The 18,687-nt window shown below is 39.6% G+C and overlaps 1 protein-coding gene across 1 annotated transcript in view; it reads left to right on the top strand.

Annotated features, from left to right (window-relative positions):
* Window positions 1-18,687, top strand: part of PTPN14 (protein tyrosine phosphatase non-receptor type 14) — a 129,573-nt gene that overhangs the window by 48,524 nt on the left and 62,362 nt on the right. Inside the window, exon 3 of the mRNA XM_081327077.1 lies at window positions 3,976-4,145. Coding sequence (XP_081183203.1) covers window positions 3,976-4,145 — 170 coding nt within the window. The remainder of the gene's footprint in view (window positions 1-3,975; window positions 4,146-18,687) is intronic.

The raw sequence follows: 18,687 nt of genomic DNA on the forward strand, positions 1-18,687 counted from the left end.
GCTAATTTATTTTTCAAATGAAAATGCTTAGGAAAATGAAAATGGCTAAAATTGCTGCCAGATAAATGATTATATAGGTGCTGAGTGTATCTTCTTAGGGGAGGTAGTGCATTTATCAAAGAGACCGCTACTGCCAAAATACCTCCCTTCATCTTTTGATAGAGTAGTTCTTCTAATACCAAAAGATGCTTTGGTGTGAGGAGAGAGACACCTTCAAATTTCTGAATCCTAATTATTTAAGGCTTATAGTTCTAATATGAATTAGAACATACGCAATCCATGAAGTACAGAATTGACATGAATAAGGCTGCTTCTACCAGTTAATTCTATAGTGATTCTGTTCAATGTTTTGACCTCCAATAGCCATGTATTAGTACTACTAGACAGGTATGAGAAATTGATTTCATGGCTAGGAACAGTTACAAAGGGTGAATGAATGAAAACTTACTTTAAAAATAACTTTGGGGCACTGAGATTGCCTGAGGTTCTAGTGCCCAGGCTAGAGTTAGGAGTGTCTTCAAGTTAAAATCCTACTATTTGAATGTATGTTCATCTACACCCATAATAAATGAAACACAAGATTGCTGGACAAAGGATGATCAGCCTTACGCAGCTTGCCTCTTGAAAATCCACGTTCATTTTATTGCTCCTAATCCAGCTCACGATTGAGTCCAAGCAGAGGTCCATTGTTCAGTCTCACCCACTTAATGACAAAGAGAAAGAGCAGCATACAGGCTACAAATTCATCTCACTCCAAAATGTGGATGTTCATGTACACATTGAGAAAACAAAATCATGCAGCGGCAATTGTTATAGACACCAGCAAATGCCTTTCCCACCTCAAGCCAGCTTTTCCACAGAGTTGGGCCAAAAGGTTTCAGTGGTATGAAACAGCTAAGTGTCAGAATCCATTTATATCACATTCATAAATGTATGTTTAAAACATCATCCTCCCCCTCCTGGATTCTGCCATCTCCCGAGGAAGGAGGAGCGAATGTGGATTCAGCCTGCCTTAGGTTATTTCAAAGACCAAGGGAACCTTTTGAACTGGGGGAACAAAGGGGAGGGTTAGGGAAGGAGGCATCTGGCTTGTGTCTCCATTTGAATCTGTAAAGGAAGAAGGCAATAACCGTAAAGATTCGAAGTTTCCCTTTTCCCACGAAAGGGATGACACAAAGTAAATGATGGGGGGCTGACCAAATGGGGGTGAGAGAAGGGGGGATTGAACTGGGAACTCCTTGTAAAGTCTCAATCTGTAAAACAATACCAGGTCCCATCTTGCATTTCCACAACCAAACATGTCCTAGTAAAAATTCCTTTTGGACTAGAACTGTCTCCAAGAGTTTTTGTTTTCCTAAGATGTGAATTGGGGTGGGTCCTGACACTAAGAATACAGGAGAATGTTTTGATCTTGTGTTTTAACCATGACATGTTTCTAATAAGTTGGTTTGGAGGCTGTACACCATCGGCAGTACTGTGATACTAAAGAATTTTCTTCTTTGCTGAACAATAACCCTGTATGAGGCCCTGTTCTCTTTACAGATGATGCCACAGTATAATGAATGAGACTTCAGTTATTTAATTTTTTTCATTAAGAAGATAATGGAAATAAACATTATGGGAAAAATAAAGACAACGAGGGCCTTTTCTTTCTGTCTTTCACTTTGTATATTCTTGTAGGCAGTGTAGACGGACGTTTGATTGCTGCATGTACTGCTTTTGGAAGGGTAGGGCTTTGACATCATTTAAGTTCAAGTCATGGACTTATTGCTAATCCAGTTAATATTTGGTCAACATTGTTGCTGTGTATAATTCTGGTTTTTGTTTTTTAAAAATGAGCAAGGCCAAAGGAATAATCAGAATTATATATAATAAGCTAGGAATGATAACTAAAAGCATGATAAAATAGCTGGCATGCAGGCCCTGGAACTCATTTTATCTCTATGTTCTTTTAGTTGTGACCTATTATTCACTTCCCCAGTTAAGATATAGGTTAAAGATATGGGTTAAAGATACAGAATGAACTATGTGCCATTCCTGCATTCCATTCCAGGCCAAATCCTCCACAACTTGGTGTAGTCATCACAAAAATGTTTGAAGGTACACAAGGAGCAGCTTTCTTTACAGCCACAATTGCTTGCCAGGCACCAAGAATTTATAGTCATTCGTTTTTTCTTGGAATGGTGGACAAGCTTCAGATGATACATTTTGTTTTTGTTAGTTTGCTTCTGGAATCTCTTCTGAGGTTTTTTGTGTTACTGCATTGTAGTACATTTTTTAAAAATGCTATCAAAACCTGCTGCTGTTTAAAAGCTGTTCTGAATTACTCTACAGCTCTAGTTTTCTTCCAACTGATCTAAGTTTTAACCACATGTCATTTTGGATAATTGGCAGCCTTTTATCACAGCTGATACAGGAAGCTTGGATTTTGGTTGATAGATGTAATAACATTTATTGCTGTGCTTGTTTTCACTTTTTCCCACAAACAATTTTGGAACCATATTTTTACTGACATCTGTGCCATTTGATGCTGAGAAGGAAATGCAACTCCAGAAGATTTAAATTAAAAAAGGTCTAAGAATATTTAGATTATATCAGATTTCTGTTATATTTTATATCTAGCAAAAATTATGAGTTCCACCAATTATTTTATAATGAATTTTTCTTTAAATCCTAAAGTGAGACCTTTTCAGCCAAGGAATTGAAATTTTAATCATTTTCTGAGGGTCCTCAAAATCCTGTTTTTCTTTAACCTCTTTTTAAACATGATTGTTGTTCCAGATTAAATCAGAGAGTGGCAATATGAAAACAGGTAACATGAAGATAGGAGAAGGGAGGCACAAGTTGGATATGTTATTTGTAAAAATAAGAAAGGTAGGATATAGATAAAATAAATAAAAAATAAACATGACCTTCAGACACTGGAATACCTCTGAATTCCTTCCAAAGAGCTAGTGGTTCTTCAAAATAAAAGTCTTTCTCCCAAATCAGAATAGTCATATACCATTGGAAGATTTCAGTAATTAAGGGAGGGAGAGTGGAGCTGAGAAATATTGTTAACCTGTTTATGAGCCCAATGACTGGTAATGGCTGTCCAAGATTACAGCTACAGGTCTCCCCCATTATTTGTTGCCTGAACGTTTTAATTGGCAATGCCAAGGATTGAAGCTAGTCATTCTGTATTTTACTGCTGAAGATTGACATTTAAATGGCTATTTAGGAGCTGAAGTGTTTACATAAATGTTTATTTAAATATACAAAACTATGGTTTGAATATCTTAAAATAAACCTTTGGGATGCTTGGATGATGAAGTATTTCAAAATGTTTTCCTTGTCAAATTGTCTTTGTCCTCATGGTCTTGCATGTTGCCCAGCCTCCAGCTACCAGGAAAAGGTTTCCTGTCCTAAGTGAGGCAGGTAGGTTGTGGGTACCCACCTCCAAAGGGATTACATGATCATCTTGGCCCTGATTAAAAGATATTTGGGGTGACTTCTGGGTTAGGAGATTTCAGCTGCATCAGTTCCATAATTCCTATATAATTCCTATAATTACAATAATTCCTATATTCACATCTATAATGACATTTTTCCTTGCTGCTACATATATATTTAGTGTGTATTGTGTTGTAAATGTTTTTAATTTGTTTTATAGTTGTTCACAGGCCAGAGTCACTTGCTTGAGATGGGTTGCTATAGAGATTGAATAAATAAATAAAATAAAGTAATTTTCAAGAGCTTATTTTAAGATCCCAGATGTACTGAATCCCTTGCAAAGGTCAAATGGCCTATGGAACACCATCACAGGTCCAGAAAGACCTGTGAATTCATTCTCCAATTTGCATAGTAACAGTTAGAAAGCATGTTCGGGTGGAAATATAAGGGAAAAGGGAAAAAAAAGAGAGAAACTTTTATTGTTTGTAAATGTGACCAAATAATAACTTTTTTGTTTGTTTTTAAACTTTTTTTTCTCTCTAGACACACTATTTTGGCCTTTGGTTTCACAACAAGAGCCAGCAAGTGCGATGGGTGGAACTGGAGAAACCTTTGAAAAAGCAGCTGGACAAGTTTGCCAGCGAATCTTTGCTTTTCTTTGGGGTCATGTTTTATGTGCCCAGCGTTGCCCTCCTGCAGCATGAAGTCACAAGGTATCCGTTGCAAAGATTCTTCACTTTTCTTCGCCGCCACAAACATTTTCTCGTTGAGATGTCTCTTAGAAATCATGATTTGCAATTCAGAATTTTGCCTTAATAGTGTATTTCCTCTCTTGCCTGTTGCAGATTTTCCCTTTTCTTGGTAACTTTTAAAACATAGGTTAGCACTTAATAGGTCTACTTAATATCTTAATTAGGTTCCTGCCTAATCCCGATCTGCAGATTCTCTTCAAACTCAGGTTTGAAAATCATTGTTGTGTTGCAAACCAATTCTTCATAGTACATGGTAGTACAGATCCTACTGTGGTATTCTACTGTGACTGAAGACTCCATGTTTCTATCTGGTAGAAATTATGGTGATCCACATTGATCTTATACTATTGTATGCCATCCTAAACAGACACACAGGATTGAACGATATGCTATTTATAAATAAGGTTTTTATTTCCTTCGAATCAATATAAAGAATTTGAATTGTATAATTAAGAAAGTCCACGTGTAAGCCATGCAGGTGAATGCCTTTATATTTATGAATATAAATGAACAGAACAACTTTAAGAGTTAAGGGGGAATATTTGCTTGGGTTCTGCTTATATTTGCCTATAAATGCCTTGCTTATTCTGCCTTTTCAGTAGGACACACAACACAGTTCCTCCTTCCCTATCTTTATAAGATCTCTAAATGAATAATTTTGGAAATGAATTATTCCATGTATTTTCTGTTCTCTTCATAGAAATCTTATTTTCTTCAGTGGAATCACCACTGAACATTACAATTGCACAGAAACCCTGAGAATACAGTAGCAGCTTCCTTATCCCTGGCTTCTACAATGATAGCAGCGTAAGGCACGCAGTAGTAGTGACAAGCTCACATCCTGTCTCTGGCAAGGAAGCAACTGCCTGATTCTGTTTTCCCTGCCAGGAAACTTGTCCTTGCAAGTTCTTACTATTATCTCAGATTTGTGTTGTAGCATGCCAGCCACTGTGCTTTGGCGAGGTATTGCATCATATGTGCCCACTCTTGCTAGAATAGTAAGAATGCTGTTACTTGTATGTCATTGTTGCATTTAAGGCAACTTCTGGTGGAACCCTTCTAATTGAAACTGTGTCTTGTAGTGGGAGACAGGACTTGGCTTATTGCTGTTACTTGCAATTTTACACAGGATTCAAATATGACTCAGGAGTCATTAATCTATTCTGGTCCGGAACATAATAGAATAGACTTTTTTGCAAAGTCTCATGTGCCCTAACACTTCATAAAGGTTCTCCAGAATCTTGTGATGAGATGTTGGCAGTGCCTTTTTGAGGTCCAGTTGGATATACTGGTGTAATATCAACTATACTGATAACTCATTGCAATCCTAAATAATTTAGGAAGGCTTTGTCTGAAAACATCTTCATTAGGAACAGGATAGTCATTTTATCTTCTGGGTGAAAGTGTTGGGTGAAGTCATTGGTAGATTTGGATTGCAGACGATGCTAATGCTATCCAGTTTGATCTCTTGTTTTCATCTAATTTTGGAAAACGAATAAAAATATTAAACTACAAGGCTGTGGACATTTCAGAGATTCTGAGGAGGTGCTTTGGACCTAGCACAAGCTTAGCAACTCTGCTATCATTAAAACATCTAGCCTTTTTTTAGTCTTCTGTGCAAATATGAAAACAATCTTTTTTAAGGTTGTGCCTGAAATTAGTTTTGAAGCATTCACAGCCTTATCACATTGCTCACTGACAGCTATGACAGACTGCATAGAGCAAAGGACAGTGAAAGGTAATCCTGACAAGATGAAAATGCCTCTAGTAGATGGGTGAGATGACTTGGCTTCAGATGTGCCACCTCTGTTAGATGAAGTTTCACTCTTAAAATTGTGGTTGTCTAACGCGTAGCAGATTGAGCGCCTGTTACTCGTCCCAGCTTCTGCCCACCTAGCAGTTTGAAAGCACGTAAAAATGCAAGTAGAAAAATAGGGACCACTACGGTGGGAAGGTAACAGCGTTCCGTGCACCTTTGGTGTCTAGTCATGCCGGCCACATGACCACGGAGACGTCCTCGGACAAGCGCTGGCTCTTCGGCTTTGTAACGGAGATGAGCACCGACCCCTAGAGTCGGAAACGGCTAGCACGCATGTGCGGGGGAACCTTTACCTTTACCTTAACATGAGGTAGCATTACTGCTAGACTTTTAAGAAATGGAGAAATTGTGAGGTGCACTTTCCCCCAGTGTTCCAGTCATTCGTTCTCTAGTTATCTGGTTGGAGGGTCTTCATGTGGTTTATAGGAAGCTATCCTGAAAGGCATCTGATATAAAATGCAATATTTTGATTGCTGGCATGAACTAGGCATTGTTGTCATATTAAAACTGAATTTCATTTTTTTACATATTAAAACTTACTTCTTCTGATGATCACTTCAAAGTGTAGTTCTGAATCTTAGTTTAAAAGGCTTTGCATCTGAAAAGACCCTTTTCTTCTCCATGTTATTTCCCATGTGGTCTGATAATTATTTGAGGTCGATTTGCATCCCTGACCTAATAAAGCTAGTCAGGCAGGCATAAAGCTGAGATGTCTCTGTGCAGTGTCCCATATATGAAATGCCATGCCCCAAGGCATAGAAATTTATTTCCATTGCCTTTGTAGTCTATTGGCAATTAAGAATTTCTTTTTTAAAAAAAGCATTGGATCCTGCTTTTAGCCCGTTTTGTAGTAATTGATTATTGGTTTTGGTGCTGCTTTTGCACTGGTCCCAGGATTTTATCAGAGAGAGGGATTGGGGGTGGGGTGGGGGAAACATTGACATCTATTATAATAGGTAGAAACTTCAACATTTGAGAGAGAAAAAAACAGCAGTAATAATCATTGTAAAATATTCTAAGTAATATTTTTGAATTTTCAGAATTTTGCTTGAAAAAATATGGTGTACTGTACAGGTCTGAGAAGTAGTAAATTTTTTGGATATTCTGAAATTTTTTATATCTTTGCAAAAGAGCTTCATTTAAGTCTTATTAATAGGCAGTTAATAAATAACGCTACTGTTTCTTATGTTTTAAACAAAGTCATCCAATGCATGATATAGTAGTATGAAAAAGAAATTAGTTTTCTTGCTTCAGCCGATTCAATTACAAGAGCAGAAAAGCCAATTATATCAACACTTCATTAAACAACAAAAGTTGGTTTGGGGCACTCCCACCTTATGTAAATTTCTGCCTTCGTTTGTCACACAGTAGTTCTTGCCACATCAATTATAGAGGTAGATCAAGGCTTACTTTAAAAAATGTAAAGCTTGTAAATATAATAATTAATGCCCATGAGTCTGGGAGAACTATTTCAAAAGCTCTGGGACTGCACCAATCCAAAATTAGAGACAAAGTCTTGGAAAGGAGATGATTTGAAAAAATAGTGAATCTTCCTAAGAAGGGCTGTTGTGTTGCTGACAGTCCAAAAATGTTTTCTAAAATTATCTAAGAAGTCACAAAGACTCCAGAATACTATCCAGGAATGGCCTCTCTCATCTTGGTATGATTTCACCACAAAAGAGCACTGGGGGAAAATGAAATTCGGAAGATAGTAGCAATAGCACTTAGACTTATATACTGTGCTTTCAGTTCAGCCACTTGTTTCTGAATTTGGGTCCTTCCTGGGTTATGAAAGTGGCCGAGGAGGTGACCCACAGTTGGGTCCATACTGTGTTGGCAGCGTCTTGAAAGAGACAATAGTGCACCCCCTCGTCAAGAGTCCATCTTCCAACCCAACAGTCTTCAATAACTATTGACTAGTATCCTACCTTCCCTTTTTGGGAAGGTTGTTGGAAAAGTGGTGTATGAGCAGCTGAGGAGAACCCTGCAGGAAATGTATTACCTGGTCCTAGACCCATTTCAGTCAGGTTTCAGACTGGGATTTAGTACTGAGACAACTCTAGTTATAGTTTTAGATGACGTGTGGCAGAGCTGGGAAGGTAATGGGGGCATCCATTCTTCTGTTCCTTAATCTTTTATTCACTTTCTTTATCAGGCATGTTTAAACTGCCGGTCTGCGGGCCGGATACATCACAACGAAACTGCGCCCTCCCCATTGCCAGCAATGGGGAAAAAGTCACGATATGTCGTGCGACATCAGATGATGTCACGAGTTTGACATGCCTGTTCTATATCATCAAATGTGGCTAGCCAGTTGTGTGGGTTGGGGATTGGGAGCCCTGTTTTACAATGGTTCTCCTCCTTTCTCTGGGGCCAGTTGATTGTTTTAGATAGGATGCTTAAGGGTTCTGTTCTGCCTCCCCTCCTTCATTTTATTTACATGAAACCACTGTACAAGGTCATCATCCTATTTGGGGTTTGCTATCATTTCTACTAGAAAAACCCAAATATTGCTGAGGGAAATCAATTTGTCATGGAGGAGTACACTAAGGTTCTTACATAGCAATGTGAGAAACTTGATCACTAATTAGAAGGAAGCATCATTTGCAATTATTGCAGCCAAAGGTGGTACAGTCAGTTACAGACTCTAAGGACACACAATGTTTTTTCACATTGACACATTACATAATGAATGTAACAAAGATAAATGTTTGGTATTATTTGTTCCGTCAAATTCACTTTCTATATCTGTAGAGGTTTAGAGTAAGCTCTGATAACCTTTGTTTCATTTTGATAATATTTACAGATATGCAAAAATTCAGAAAGTCTGAAAAAGAGGGTTTCACTGAATTATAATTGTCAATCTGGAAGTTGTTAATCTCTTAGTATTTTGATGTGACTCTAAATTGTACATTTCACTCATCTGTCTTGTGAATTCCATTTTATCTGCATTTTCCTTGCCAACCTCATTGTTCATGTCTCTAATCAGGATTGATTTTTCCAGAGTTATCATTTCCTCCCTGGACATAAAATGAGGAATTTGTAATGTGCTCCATGTTTTGTCTTTGTTTACCTATCAGCACCCGGTTCTCATCCTGTGATTCTAACTTTCCTCAAAAGTGAGGCAGGATGAGATCTGTTTTGCTGTGGTAACAGAATATAAATCAAAAAAGAAAAACAGCCACATTCCCCCAACCCCCTTTTCCTGCAAGGAAAAAAGACACTCATAGTTTCCTCAGACATTTTGCTTGGTTTTTATACCTTTTACATGGTTTCAAAGAGTTGCAGTGAGAAATTATGGTTGTTATGGCTTTTAAAAGAAATGCATTCAAAATTCTGTGGATGAAGGAGATGGCCCTTTTCTTTTCTCTTTTTCTTTTTCCTTTTTTATTACTTATTTACCATATGTGTAATCCATCTTTTCCTCAGGAGCCCAAAGATATGTCCATAATATTATCTTTCTCTCTATCTCTTTCTCTTCCTAATGTTCCTCATAACAACAGCTCTGGGAGGGACCTTAGGCCGAGATAGTTGGCCCCAAATCTCCCTGAGTGTCCATGCATGAGGGTAGATTTGAACTGAGGTCTCCCTACTTCTTAGTTTGACATCTTAACCACTATAGTACACTCGGGTCAGGTGGGGTTCTAGATGTTTTTTGTTCAATGTTTTGCATCTGAACTAGTTTGTTGACTTCTTCCGTGCTATGTATAGGACCACAGGAGAAAGTGTGTTGACTGTGGAATTGGACCTATGACTATGACTATCTGATATCTTACAATAAAATCTCCTTCATGCTAAGTGATACCCTTAAAATATACAAGTATCCTTCCTTCCTTCCTTCCCCCCTCATGCCCGTGTGCATGTGTGCACGTGCACACACACACACACACCTTACTCAGGGAGTACGATTTGCAGCAGCAGTTTTTTCAATGAAAAACTTTTCTTGGTTTTACTCTTCTGTAAGTAAAGTGAAGCAGATGTCTAGAGCAGGGGTGTGAAACTGCCGGCCCATGGGCCGGATGCATTATAGCGAAATCGCACCCACCCCATTGCTGGCAATGGCAAAAAAGTCACGATACGTTGCAACACGTCACGTGACGTTGCGAGTTTGACACCTCTGGTCTAGAGAATGATCCCCTCAAGGCAACTCTGCAGGGAAAATGGAGAGGATTGGAAGAGAAGAAACATCATCATTCTCACCCCTTACCCTTTGTGGTCCAAATAAATTGAGGTTTTTCCCCATGTCTAACATCTAAAGCGCCCTTCTTACTCTGTGATTCTAACAATTATTTTTAAATGAATATCTGATTAAATTAGGTAACCTACTTTTAAAGTCTGCCTTTGTGATAGCAACTATCAGTGGTGTTAAATTATGATGGCTGTTCCAAGTGTTTTTCTTTTCAGACTTGCTCATAAATTTTCTATTTTTGTCAGAGAACAATGAATGCTTCTGTATTTTTCAGAACAGGAAAGTAGGGCTCATGTTACATTAAACTTGTCAGTAGAAAAGGATCTTAATTGCATTGTGAAACATGCCAAGAGAACAGTAGGATATTCTTATTAACAACCAAATTTGTGTAATACAACATTCATACTGATATGGGCAATATGGAAAAGACATTACTGCAGGTAATCCTCAACATACAACAGTTCATTTAGGGACCATTTGAAGTTGCAATGGCATTGAAAAAAGTGACTTATGACCATTTTTTACATTTATGACTGTGGCAGCATCCCCATGGTCATGTGATCAAAATTTGTATGCCTGACAACTGGTTCATATTTATGATGGTTGCGGTTTGACAAGCAAAGTCAATGCGGAAGCCAGATTCACTTAATAATCGTGTTACTAACTTAACAACTGCAGTAATTCACTTAATAACTGTAGCAAGAAAGGTCATAAAAAGGGGCAAAATTCACTTAACAAATGTGTCACTTAGCAACAGAAATTTTGGGGTCAGTTGTGGTCATATGTCGAGGACTACCTGTACTATTATTTATTTATAATATTGCTGAAATATGAATATTTACCAATGATCAGTACAAGTAAAAAAAAAAAGCACAGCGGTTACAAAATTTCATCCAAGAAAATTAGTTCAGAGATTAACAGGCAATTATTAAAACGAAAACAAGCTAAACACAGCAAGTGTGCATGTTTAAGAAGCATGCATATTTAAAACATCACCCTGCAATACAACCAAGCAGGTATACATCCATAATTAAAATAAAATAAAATGGGTATGAATATAGGACTTGTCAAAATTAATGAGGGTAAGCTGGTATAACTAGACTCTCTACTAACCAAAACTAACTTATCAAAATGAGGTATTTCAATTCCTTGTAAAGGCCACTATACTTTCACAAAATTCAAGCGAAGGGGGGCGGCGTAGCTGATTCCAGGGTCTTTTTTAAATCCTGGATAATATATCATGGAGTCCTACTCAAAAGAATGTAAGAGCAAATAAGATTGTACGAGAAATAAGAACTGGCAGATACCAGCAAGGTTGTGACCAGAGGGCTCTAAACACAAGCACCACTAGTTTAAACTGGGCTCTGATTCAAATGAGAAGCCTATGGGGATCCCTAAGCTGTAATATGGTATAAGAATAATATAGAAGGTCTGGAATAGTCCAGATGTCTCTGTTCTGAACTGTGATCAGGGGATAAATATTAGCAGTGCTTTTTTTGTAAAAGAAAAAGGTGCCGGAACTCACGCATGTCATACAACCCACTTTGCCTACCCTACAAGGTTCCATCCAAAAAGGTGCTGGAACTCCGTTCTGGGCGTTCTATGAGAAAAAAAGCCCTGAATATTAGAATTCAGAACACTTATAGATGAGGGGGTCTAGATGTGAAATATCCTCTATCTGGTTCCTAAAAGTTTGCTCAGTAGAAATATTTGATGTAACATGACAAAGTCAGCTATCACCAGTCAAGCCTTGCAGCCAAGGCTGAAAGTGAAGGAAGATGATGTCATTTGGGAGTCCCAGAAATGAGAATGGCACCATAGAATGAATATGTGAAGCTTGATCAGGCTGAGACATGGCAGTCTCCTATCTTGCAGTAGACTTATGAGTGGTTGCTTTTTCACTTTGGCGAGGTACTTATAGCCTGAAGGGGATGTGCACCTTACTGGGGTAAAAAGATAACATGATGTACCACAGAGAGGTGCTTCATAATATCTTCCAACTTCAACCAGCTTTTTCTATAGATTGAAGAGATTTTGGTACAGCACATGTGCAGAAAACTCCTTCAAATAGTGGAAGTGCCACTCAAATGTTAAGGTAGCCTTGGAGCAATGTGAAATATAAATGGCATGGCTGCTTTACTTTTAGAAAGGGACTATATATATAATACAGTGTCAAGGGGACGTTTGAAAGATTTTTGCAATCTGTATAGAGCAGGTGGTTTATTTGTAGTGGGTGGTGTTTCGGAGAGTGCTGTTCATGTGTTGGAGTTAATTCTATGCTTTTAGGTTCTTTTCATTATTTTGAATTCTTTTGCAGAGTTAAGAGTTTTATCTCGTGACCTTCAGAGTGACAACGCCTTCAAGGCCACAATTCTATGTTCATAAAATAAATTGCTGAGGATTGTAACTTTTTCTCCCTTCTGACTTCCTCCAGTGAATGGAAAGCTTGTTCTCATTGTTGATTATTGAAAAAAGAGTTATTTATGCCAGAAACTTTAAAATGCCATTAATTCTTTATTAGGTTGTCAGACATTGAGGAAAATGTCTTTATAATGAATGTTGCAGAGATATAGGCAGGATATTGGAAACCTTTCAGTTGTACATCTCCTACAAAAGCCAGGGGATTCTTTTTCTGCACCATGTGTATCTATAGAGAATTTATAATATTTAATATATGTTTATCTTGGAGTTTTGATTTTCTTGTGAATCGTTCAAGTCATTAGATACATAAGACAGCCTAACTTCATTATATTCACTGTATTTATAATGCATTTTACCATTACATATACCATTCATAGCTTTGTGGGATTTGATTTATATCATTCCTATATATCAGATGTGCAACCTAAAGTGCGTGAATTTCAAAGCATACTAAAATGGGAGGGGGACCCTATAGGTTCAGAAAATGAGAGGTGTGCAGGCATTGAGTTCAAAGTCCTGATCAACAGTTGCATATTCTCTGGTTTCATGTGAAAATGTCACATAGAAGAAGCAGAAGAAGACAAATGATGTTTGACAGAAAGACCTCATGGTTTTGGAGAAAAAAGTCTCAGGTTATTGGACTTGGCCAATATCCTTACTTGGCAGATGAAGGAAGTTAAGTGGGAGTCTGGGATTGGGGGTGGGATGAGAGCAAGACATATAGAAATGGTTGAAATGGCGACTCTTGGACACTAAAGTTTCACAGGTAGGAGGTGAGGGAGGATCCCTTGCAGGGACGAGCCGAGGAGTTTAGTCATCTGGTGGACAAAATCGCTCAGATCCGGGCCGGTCTGGACTCTGACTGGGCAGAGTCTGACGTGGAGGAATCGGACAGTCTTGAGCATGTTATCTGGACTGAGTTCGATCCTGTTTCCCCTGATGATGTGGACAGGATCATGGGGAGGCTGAGCACCACCACCTGTTTGTTGGATCCGTGCCCCTCCTGGCTGGTTTATGCGGCCCGGGAGGAGACAGGAGGCTGGTTCCAGGCAGTAATAACTGCTTCTTTGAAGGAGGGTGTCTTTCCTGCCGCCTTGAAGGAGGCGGTGGTGAAACCCCTCCTCAAAAAGCCTGTCCTGGACCCGGCTGTTTTAAATAACTATCGTCCAGTCTCCAACCTTCGCTTTTGGGCGAAGGTTGTTGAGAGTGTGGTGGTGCATCAGCTTCCTCTGTTCCTGGAGGAAACTGATTATCTGGACCTGTACCAATCGGGTTTCAGGCCCGGATACAGCACGGAGACAGCATTGGTCGCGCTGGTGAATGATCTCTGGCGGGCTCGGGACAGGGGTTGTTCCTCTGTCCTGGTCCTATTAGAGCTCTCAGCGGCTTTTGATACCATCGACCATGGTATCCTACTGCGGCGTCTCAGGGGGTTGGGAGTGGGAGGCACCGTTTTACGGTGGTTCCCCTCTTATCTCCTGGGCCGTTCGCAGTCGGTGTGGACGGGAGGGCAGAGATCCGCCCCGAGGCCTCTTGTTTGTGGAGTTCCTCAGGGGTCGGTTCTCTCGCCCCTCCTGTTCAACATCTATATGAAGCCGCTGGGTGAGATCATTCGTGGTTTTGGGGTGGGGTATCATCAGTACGTTGATGATACCCAACTTTTTCTTTCCACCCCGAACCAACCCAGCGATGCCCTCGCCGTGATGTCCCGTTGCCTGGAGGCGGTCCAGGTCTGGATGGGGAGAAACAGGCTTTGTCTCAATCCTGCCAAGACTGAGTGGTTGTGCATATTGGCATCTCGGGCTAACCAGACTATTCCACCTCTAACGATGGGGGGTGAGGTGTTACCCCCCGTTGATAGGGCTCGCAACTTGGGCGTCCTCCTGGATTCACGACTCAATTTTGAAGACCATATAGGAGCTGTGACCAGGGGGGCTTTTGCCCAGGTTCGCCTGGTGCGCCAGTTGCGACCCTATCTGGACCGAGATGCCCTACGCACAGTCACTCATGCGCTCGTGACCTCCCGTTTAGACTACTGCAATGCTCTCTACATGGGGCTGCCCTTGAGGACCACTCAGAGGCTTCAGCTGGTGCAGAATGCGGCCGCGCGAGTTGTGTTGGGGGTTTCCCGATACTCCCATGTAACACCTCTACTCCGCGAGCTGCATTGGCTCCCGGTTGCCCTCCAGGTGAGATTCAAGGTGCTGGTGATGACCTATAAAGCCCTAAATGGCTTGGGTCCGGGTTATCTGAGGGAACACTTGCTGCCGGCATCAAGCTCCCTTCGTCCAGTGCGCTCCCACAGGGAGGGTCTTCTCAGGGTACCGCCGGTAAGAGATTGCCGGCGGACAACACCCAGGGATAGGGCCTTCTCAGTGGGTGCGCCTGCCCTTTGGAACCAGCTGCCAGTGGAGCTTAGGACTGCCCCCGACCTCCGTTCATTCCGCCGGGACCTGAAGACCTGGCTCTTCGAGCTCTTTGGCACAGGCTGAGAATTTTAATTTTAATTTTAACGGGTTTTATTTGTTCAGGGATGGATATAATTTTTTTAACTGTTTTTAACTTTTGTATTTTTTGTTTTAATCACCCTGTAAACCACCCTGAGTCCTTCGGGAAAGGGCGGTATATAAATATAATAAAATAAATAAATAAAAATCTATGGAAGCAGCCAGAAGCTATGGACTAAATCACAATGGATATGGTGGGAAGATAATAGGTAAGAAGGATGAAAGGGTATTAAGACTGTAGGTACATACCAAATCTTGCTCAAGCAAGATTCAGGTCAAGCAGGAGATCCTTTAAACATATTCCTTCCATGAACTATTCAGTGATCTATTTAGGTAGACCAAGGACTCAGTTTAGATCCTTAAAAGAGTTTACAGAAATTGCCAAGAATTTGTCATCTAAATTGCAGTGCTTTCCATTTAGAGGGCCTGCATAAAGATGCAGTAGCGAGTGAGAAGACCAGGGATTGGAAGATTTTTTTTTCTATTCTAAGATTTTATCTCTTCATTCATGAAATATATATTCTTCTTAAAGATTTGCATAATACTCCATCTTACAGTTTGCTGCCACAACTACATACTTGTAAAATAGATTAGTAGATTCTGAGAGACATTGACAGTCCCAGGATCACCCAGTAAGCTCCGTGGCAAAGTAAAGACTTGAACTTGTAACTCCCCTGTCCTAACCCAGCAGTCTAATAATCACAGACTACACTTTTAGTTGCTTATTCTGGCTTCTACTATATGTTGCCAAAAGGACATTTCCAATTCTGTTTCTTCTCTGTTTTCCATTTTCTGTTTGGCTAACTTTAAAGTAAAAGTTTTGGACTGAATGGATGCAGTTTGGCTTTTCTTTAGTTCATTTATCACATTCTGGCAAGTAGACAGCAGTCAAATTAGTATAAATACATACATGCAAGTAATTAAATCAGTGTAGTCTCTTTATGACTTAATCAATAGTTTTTACCATTTGGTTTCAGAAACCTCCTAAATGAAATCAGTGCTTATCATCTGAATGAATTCCTTTGGATGGCTGCTTTATACTATTGATTGATTAAAGTGTATGCATATGTTTGTATGTTAGTTTTAAGCCTCAACGTGTTCAAAGGTAAACTTAACTTTTTATGCTTTGCTCTTTTTAAGATTTGCTCTCATACGCCGCTCCAAAATGCACCCAAAATTTAACATTAAGGTTTTATTTTCCTGTTGTAAATGAAATAAAAGGTAAATTTTCTGTTCGACTTAAGATGTTTAGAGAATAAAGTGAATTTGTAAAGTAACAAACTCTGAAAATTACAGCTTAAGGAGATTTATGAAATATTCATAGTTTCTAATAGAATTTAAAACTAGTGATACAGCACTCTTGTGTAAAATAAAGGTAAGCCTTAGAGGCAATCTCAGAATTCTAGAAATTGAAGTTGCCAAATTTGGAAAAAACACTGATTTAGTGTTTCTTCCTTGAAAGCTGTAATTTTACATATTTACTTCTGAGTAAATATGCATAAGATTTGAAAGTATGTCCTCCTATGCTAGAAGGTTATGTTCCCAGGATGCCGATGGCTAGATGGTGTAAGGCAGGGGTGTCAAACTGCCGGCCTGCGGGCCTGATGCATCATAGTGAAACCGTGCCCACCCCATTGCCAGCAATGGAAAAAAGTCACGACACGTCATGTGATGTTGTGAGTTTGACACCCCTGGTGTAAGGTCTGGCTTTTCCTCTGCTTACCCAAATTATGTCCGTGTCTACTTCTCCTAAGCTCGCAACTTGCAGATCTACTGAAAGTGGGAGCCAGGCTCAAATCCGTCAAACCTGGAACCTTCTACTTTTTCAGATTTGTTTATGTGATAATTCATCAGTAGTCAAATAATTGGCCAAAGCTTTAGGTCACGGGTGTCAAACTTGCGTCACGTGATGTGTCGCAACGTATCATGACTTTTTTTGCATTGCCGGAAGTGGGGTGGGCGTGGCCTCTGCATGATGCAACTGGACCGTGGGCCGGGAGTTTGACACCCTGCTTTAGGAAGATAACCTGAAACAATGGTGTTCTCTGCTTGCTTTATTTTGCATTGAAGATCAAATTTGTTGCAATAAAGGTTGTTAAACCTTTAAGGTAAAAGGTAAAGGTTCCCCCGCACATGCGTGCTAGTCGTTTCCGACTCTAGGGGCCGGTGCTCATCTCCGTTTCAAAGCCGAAGAGCCAGCGCTTGTCCGAGGACATCTCCGTGGTCATGTGGCTGGCATGACTAGACGCCAAAGGTGCACGGAACGCCGTTACCTTCCCACCGGAGTGGTCCCTATTTTTCTACTTGCATTTTTACGTGCTTTCGAACTGCTAGGTTGGCAGAAGCTGGGACGAGTAACAGGCGCTCACTCTGTTACGCGGCACTTGGGATTCGACCCGCCAAACTGCCGACCTTCTGATCGACAAGCTCAGCGTCCTAACCCACTGAGCCACTGCGTCCTTTATTGCCAGCTAAATCATATTCCATTTTGGTTGAGGTGGATGGATAGATAGACAGAGAGACTGACTGACTGCTTCCTGCTTTTGTGGCATAGTATTTACCTCCCTTCTGCATTAAATGTGAATAACTGGGAATGATCAGAAAAAGTTTTACTGGGGAAAGCAAGAAAGATTTTCTTCTGCTGGCTGCTTATTGAAACTCCAATTTGTTGGATTTACAATGGAAAAGAAAAAGCTGTTTTTACCTTTTAACTATATAACTACACAGAACTATATTCTAAACAAGAAGGAATGACATAGTCATAAGCAAGTTGCATTGGAAAAGATTGATACTTAAAGCAAAAATAAAATAAAATAAATCATCACATTAATACGTTTTGTCAGGCCCTATATCTTATTTGCAATCTCATTGCAAGCAAATCTCAGTCCTCACTGTTGGACAATATTTGACAAATAACTTGTTAGATTGAATCAAATTATTTGTATTTCACTTTTATATATCAATTTCCTCAAACTTCCAGTGCTTTGCCATTTATATGAAATCTCAGTTTCATTCCATGACAGATAATTCCATGTTATCTGTGATCTATAAAAGTGGAAGCCTCATAAGTTGTAACATCTATGTACCGACTTACAGTCTTATGGAATTGTGTACTCTATTTATACCCTTGATCTTTGCCAAGGAATTAGAGTAGATCCTAAGAGTTCTAGAAGCAATCATCCTATGTTTAAATTGCAAAGAAGTCTAAATATTAAAAATGTGCTATAGTTTCCTTATATCTCATTCCTCTTTCATAGACTTTCCCAAACATTTCAAAAATTGCTATTTTATCTGGTGATCAATTTATTGTTAATTGCACAAGACTTATTTTGCCCTATATAACTGATTTCTACCAATCCAATCAATACAACTCTGAACATAAATACGATCTTCCATTTCCTAATTTGAAAACAATGCTGTAATGCAGGTGACTTGAAAAATGGGATTTAGTTAACAGCCTGTTGAACTGCAAGCCACAAAAGAATTCCGTTCACTTGCCCAGACCTGTGGTATTTCTGTACAGGTTGGTGCTATAATGAGCTATAAACACATACCTGAACTGGGCTG

Source organism: Vipera berus (assembly GCF_964194415.1).
Source record: "Vipera berus genome assembly, chromosome: 1".
NCBI lineage: Eukaryota > Metazoa > Chordata > Lepidosauria > Squamata > Viperidae > Vipera > Vipera berus.